The sequence below is a fragment of the Anopheles bellator genome, chromosome 1, assembly GCF_943735745.2.
Source record: "Anopheles bellator chromosome 1, idAnoBellAS_SP24_06.2, whole genome shotgun sequence".
Classification (NCBI taxonomy): Eukaryota; Metazoa; Arthropoda; class Insecta; order Diptera; family Culicidae; genus Anopheles; species Anopheles bellator.
In genome coordinates this window covers 58,580,565-58,587,037 of record NC_071285.1, presented here as the reverse complement: position 1 = coordinate 58,587,037, position 6,473 = coordinate 58,580,565, and the positions used below count along the sequence as shown (strand labels likewise).

The following is a 6,473-nucleotide window of genomic DNA, read 5'->3' as shown; positions in this document are numbered from 1 at the left end:
TGACTTTCCCCAAGAAACACTAGAGCCGCAGCGGCCTCAAAGGAAATTCAATCGGAAGTGCGCACTTCTGTCTCGCGAGTTGCCCTTTCACGAGGGTCGGCACATTTTTCCAGTGCCACGAAAAGCTTCAAGCAGAAGTTCCACTTCTGGGGCCACTTCGTTGGTTGGTGCCCCGCACCACCGGAACTAGTGCGGACAACACGACGGTAGCCGGGTTGTCTGTCGGTGATGAGTTGTGGTCCGCTTCTACGCTTCTCAGGCTGAGGTCGCGCCAAGGATCGAGTGGTGCTTTACTGCAAGTAACGCAGATGAAAGCTTCTTTATTTTTAGCCTGCCGCACGGAACAAGAGCATCCTTCAGCCGATCTTGACCGGAAATTTCCCGATGTCTTTGGCAGCGCCAACATTGCACGGGATGTTGTTTACCTTGCGCGCTGTTTTGTGCGAAGAAGTCTTTTTTTCCAATCTGTTATATCTAACGGGGCATGTCTTGGGGAATAACAATGTCGCGTCGTGTTGAGGGTTGTGGCTATTTTCTCTCCCCCTTAACATCGGTACCAGGAGTGCAGCAGATTGCGAGAGGCGGCCCTTCACACACCACCGTCCTTTTGACGCTTCCGTCTCGGAAGCACGTGACTTTCGGCATCGCTCACTCGTTCGTGAAGACGAGCGTGAAAGTGAGAAGCGTGCGAGTGAGAGAGCGAAAGGGGGAAACGCGGAGAGACAGAGAGGTGAGCTTCCGAGCCGATCACCATAGCAACGCCGGTGGAAACGGCGTCCAGTGGTCGGAGCGCTCTCGTCAAGTATCTCGACAAGCGTCGTTGGCGCGCAAAAAGCATGACAAACGGCCACGCTCGGTATCTGGCGGTGGCACGTGCGAATGATGCGGAATGTTTGAGTTACCGTTTTGCTTCTTCGGTTTGAAGTGAACATATTCTACCGCCGGCAGAATGGAAGTAACACAAAGTTGCCCGTAAAATTACTGACACGCAGTACGCAGGACACTCGAACTCCGTGTGACTTTTGGGAGATTACTGGGCGAATGGCATCACCCGGGCCGCCGGGGGGGTTCCACGAAAAACTCGTCGCGGTCTGGTGGCTGCTTATTTTTCCGCTTTGCGTAACCCCAAACACATGGCGGGGCCCGCGAAAGAAAGTAGCGACAGACGAAACGGTTCAGTTTGGTTGCAGATGAGGGCGGCCGTAAGATAAAGGCGCAAAAGACCGCCCCACAGCACGCCACCAATTAGCTCACCGTTTGCGGGTCCCTGGGCCGGTGCGATAACGCCTTGCCGTGGTCAACATAACCACCAACCGGTGCTGCCGACACCTTCATCGACACCGCGCATCATTGGGCCGCTTGGCGGGTCTCCTAGAGGGCTTCAATTGAAAGCGACTAGCCCCCGCACAGTCCCTTAACGAACCCCTTCCCCGGTTAATCCGGATCCGCCCGGTGGAGATTCAGCCTTTCGAAAACAGGAAACGGCGCACTAGAACCGCAGTGGGAGTTTCGCGAAACAAACGCCCAAACGGGCGTCTTATCTCATCGTCTTATCAGCATCGCTGCCCAGCGTGTGCGCAAGCCGAGCACCTTCGTCCGGAGCCACCGAGCAAATTGGCGGTTCAATTTGCGTCTCGACAGCGCGGCATTGTGGCGGCGGCCGTGGAGGGCAATTTATTTTCTCACGTTGATGCCGGCCAGTGCATTAAGATCGCCCCGAGATCGCCCCACGCCCCGAGCCGCCCAAATCGCTTGGGCAGCCTTCAACGCACCGCCCGATGGGAGGTCAACCCCGTCGCGGGGCTCATCGTTACCCCCCCGGCGAGGGTCCCTTTTTATTTTCCACCCTTCGGCTTTCAGTGTGCCGTTGTAAAGTTAATAGTTTACGATCGCTTTTCGCTGCGCTTCATTTTCAACTGCTTCTCCAATCCGGACCGGAATATCTAATTGTGTGACCGTGCGTTGTGAGAATGTCGCGTCGGGGCGAAGAAAAATGGCTGCCAAAATTAAGCTCCAGACTTTTAATTATGCGTTGATTGAGCAAGCAGAAGCACCCGAGTTTGTTTTCGGTGGAGAACTGAAATTTAGCACGGAAGCTCGCGGGATCGGGTTCGCGAGTGGATAAATTAAAGTGGTGATTAATGAGGTTAACTAAGCAACACTATTTGGGGGGAATTGGAAAAGCCCCCAGCCAGCCGGCTAATTGCTGGCTTATCTGTTATTCTGCCACGATATCGACCCCCTTTCCAAGTACCGGCGTCGGAAAGGGTCGGGACGGGATTTTCACGTGAGAGCACTCTTAACTGTAGCGAGGCCCTCCCCGATATCTCGGAGCGGTGATCGCAGCCCCACAAACACTGGTGAAGATTCTAGGTCCAGACGGCCGCCATGTAACGGTGTGCCACATGTAGACACGAACGCGCAACATGTTTCGCCGTGGCCATGATCATGTGAAAACAACCCCGGCCCATTGTGACCGAGCACACCGCCGAGGGAAGCTGCAACAGCCGGAGCGTAGCCGGAGAATGTAAGACCTTTAGTCAGCTAATTACGCGCGTGTGTACAAGTGGCCGCCGGCGGAAGATTGTACATCGGTTTCTTTCCGCCATTCTATCGGCCACAGTTTTGTTCGCATTACAATCACGGCCGAGCTGCCGTTGCTGTTGCCATAGTTAGAGGTTGTTGTTGTTATCTCGAGAGAAAAAACGGGCAGCTGTTTTTGGCTGGTGGCGGAATTATCTTGTCGCGTAACACAACCACAACCATCCGTAACTATCGGCCGCACACCTGAGAGAGTGAAGCTTTCGCTGGCGGCCGAAGAGCTTTTTGTTTCAATTTTTTGCCTTCCCGAGAGAGAGGTCAGAAGCCGTTTGGCAGTCGGACGGAGTTGACGCGTGAACGTTGCGTGAATGCGCGTAGTGATACGGCCGGGCACGGAACTTGGACCGATGGTGAGTCTCGTACGGGCCCTGCAACCCGAGCGTGAAAGTGTGAAAAAATGGTTAACCAAACAAACCACCTCTCGGAACGATGGTGAAACAATCGCAAAAGCCCGCGAAGCCTGCGAAGTGAGCGATCAGTCACCTAACAGGGACGTGCTTCGATTCGATCATCGCTTCGGTGTGTGACGTAAGGTGTAACGTAGTTGGGATATAGTGTAATAAATTGGTCCACGTCCAGTCCTCGGCAAGTTTAGTGTCGTGTCACGAACGATGATCTCACGAAGCGGACGATCGATCAATTAGCGGCAGAACCAAACCCCTAGCCCGATCGATCTAATTTAGTGGCGACCCCGTGCTGTGGCATGCGAAAATTTGGAATGCGCCAGAAAAGGACAACCCTCGTGTGATGGGTCGACCGCAAGATAAAACGGACAGACAGCGGTGGACAGCTGTCATCGATAAGAACCGGGAACCTTCCGAGCCTGGTACCGAGTGGTATGCCCTCGGGACCACATCTGATAGGACATCTGCTGTCGGCGCGTCGCGGAAGATCGGTGATTTGTTTGTTTACTTCCAGTGGGACCTCATACGAGTGGAGTGCTTTCTCCTGCCGGAACAGAAACGCACGATGGTGCAACGGTGATACCGTCGCTTCCCGTGGATCGCTTAGAGTGTTGAGACCGGGCAAAACGGGTTTTTGCTGGAAAATGTTACCGTTCCGATCGCGGCACGAGAGATCCGGCTAACCTCAATCCGCGCCGCAAGGTTACGACCCTGCCGGCCGGCCGGCTGCTGATTGGTACGTAGAGAAAACATCCCGCAGCTGCTTGCCACACCGCCCGGCGCAGCGGGCTGCTGGGCGTGGAAAATCCGTTGGAAAAGGCCACCAGCACCGCGCGTGTGCCTCTCTCTCCTTGGGCGCAATTTGTCCGCCTGACAGTCACTCGACTGCGGCACTAAGATCAGCGGCGCGGCTCATTATTGCATTACGGTGCAGGAGCCCCCGTTCTGTGCCTTGGTGGGGTTTCTTTTTTATGCCACCGCGGCATCTGCCTCGTTTGGGGTCGTTTAGTGGGCGCCGGCGCACCGCCGTCGTGTGCCATCGCTTTGCAAAATCAGATCATTTAAGTGGCCGGCCTTTTTTGTTGCTGCTGTGTTTCTTTCATTTATCTGCGGCCGGCAACGTTTTTCAGTTAGCAGCTGATTTTTTTTTCTTTCTCAAGCTTCATGCTCATGACGAAAACGTGAGAAAATTGTTAATCGTTCGGATGGCCCCTTCTTACCCGAGCGGGTGGACGGGCGGGCGTCCCTGAAAGTGCAATCGGAAAGTGGCCGTGCGCAATAGAACGGGTGGGTGAAGAAAACAAAACGAATGGCCCGGCCCCGGTGTGGCCTGGCCATCGCTAATTCTGTCCACGCCAGGTGGGGGACGCTGGTGGTGGTGGTGGTCATTGGAATCTCGAATCCTCGCCACGGGGGCCCAGCATTGGTACCTGTGCCGCTGAAGTGAACGCATCGAGGTTGGGCTAGAAATCCGGGACACGGTGAGTCTGGCCGGGGACAATCGTTTATTACGCGCGCGAGGAATGTTGGAAATTCGGTGACAGATGGCGGTGGCGGTGGCCAGCACCGAACGCCGAAACGGTGCCACAGTGCAGTGGGGAAAGAGAACAATTGTGTGCCCGAAAGTGGCGTGCCATTTATGACATGTGTGTTACATGGGCGGATTGGTGATGGCGGTTCGCGTGTATGTGTATGTGTATAAGGAAAAGTAAACGATCACGACGTGACAACAAGAAGATAATGAGCACGAGAGATACTTCGGACGCAACTGCTTGTACCTCGGGCACATTCGTGTCTGTTCTTTTGAAACGTTTCCACCTGTGACACCGACGTTAGAAATTTAATTAGGGAGACAATATGCGGCATTGAGCGCTTTCAAGATAAACGAGGGCATTGGATTGTGCAATTACGATTTATTTCACTCGATCTTATCTGCAACAGCGAGTTGATAACCGGTTTGATAATAAAAGTGATTGTATGGATTATGCAAACAGCACAACGATCAAGGTAATATTATCCTTGATAATTTCTACTGTTCTAATGCTCTAGATCTGCAACGCGTCGCCCAGTGACAGTGTTTTCAGTGGGCCAACGAGTGATGGGAAAAAGTGTTACCCTGCTGCAGCTCAAACAAGCAAAATGATAATCGAACTGTCCGCGTTCAGTGATAAACTGCGCCAGTATAGGCTCATCCTGCAGAAGCTAACGTCCGACCAGCAGAACTACCAGCGGCGCCGGGAACGACTAAGGTAAGCAAACCTCCTTGCCGGTGCTTTTAACGGCAAATTTAAATAAGAAAACACGTGGATCGAACGGGCTGGGTCCGATCACTTAACGCCTGCCGATATGCAACCCGCAATGCGGCGCTATGTCGACAAAAACGGAAACCGCGCGCGCTTTATCGACCCGGAGCGCGTGACCGGAAGCGATTTTTGGAGAGGAAGATTTATGACCTCGCCGGGCCAATAGGATGACTTCCGTCTGCGGTCCGTTATCGTTTCGCCAGTGGATTCGCCACTACTCAACCGGTTAATGCGAAAACGCTTATTGCGGGGTCTGCCGTTTGCAGTCTTTCGACGGTGAATGGAAATTTCAAGCTTCACTGGAGCCATAGTGTCTTTTAATGATACAGTCGAGGGGCCGGGAACATTATCGGGTTCTTTCCAAGCAAACGCAAATATCTCCATTGGTTTAAAGTTTGTTATGCCTCCATTTTTATGGCAGTGAAGCAATAAAAAGCCTACGTGCCGTTAATGATTGTATGCCAAGAGTCGGCAATTTTACGTTTAATCGTTTACCTTTCTCACCATAAGTACGAGCTATTGGGCCAGCATAGACGCACCTAATTTTCGTTTTTATTGATTTACAATTTCTTTTTTCCCCGTGACGTGTGAGAAGCTTGATTGCATTACGACACTTTTGATTGATTAATTCAAAGCATCACGCCAAGAGTTTGGCACAAGTGTTATGTTGTGAACGGGTTCGCAAATTACGTTATTCGCGGGTCAATTTTCGGTGCCCACTACCCTTTCGCTTTACGGACCTCTAATCCTTCTCGCCGCACACGCACCTTTCGCTGTCGAGCCCGCGTGATACTTTCGCTCATTTCCAATCCCAATTAAAAGCGAAATTGGTCCACCGGCCGCCTCGGCCTTTAAAAGCACCGAAAACCTTACGGACCCTAAAAGCCCCGGTCCCGGGAAGCAATGGACAGTTTTGGCCATTTATGCCAAGGCCCCAGGCCGCCTCACGGCGGAGGATTCCGAAGGGGAAGCCGGCAAATGAAACGGAGCAATCGAACATGACCAAAAAATTATGACAGATCGCATGTCGCGCGAGAGGCGTTGGTCGTGATTTCGGCTAACGTCAACCCGGGGCACCCGGGGTTCGGGCTTTCTGGTTTTCGTTTCGTTCCATCGGACGGGTTTGGGTTGGCTCTCGTTTCTCGGTGGCAGTAAAAGCTACTTT

At 53.0% G+C, this 6,473-nt stretch overlaps 1 protein-coding gene across 1 annotated transcript in view; it reads left to right on the top strand.

The window, feature by feature from the left end:
- The first annotated feature begins 5,144 nt into the window (after positions 1-5,144).
- LOC131216006 (uncharacterized) overlaps positions 5,145-6,473 on the top strand; it is a 30,851-nt gene continuing 29,522 nt past the window's right edge. Inside the window, exon 1 of the mRNA XM_058210401.1 lies at positions 5,145-5,254. Coding sequence (XP_058066384.1) covers positions 5,145-5,254 — 110 coding nt within the window. The remainder of the gene's footprint in view (positions 5,255-6,473) is intronic.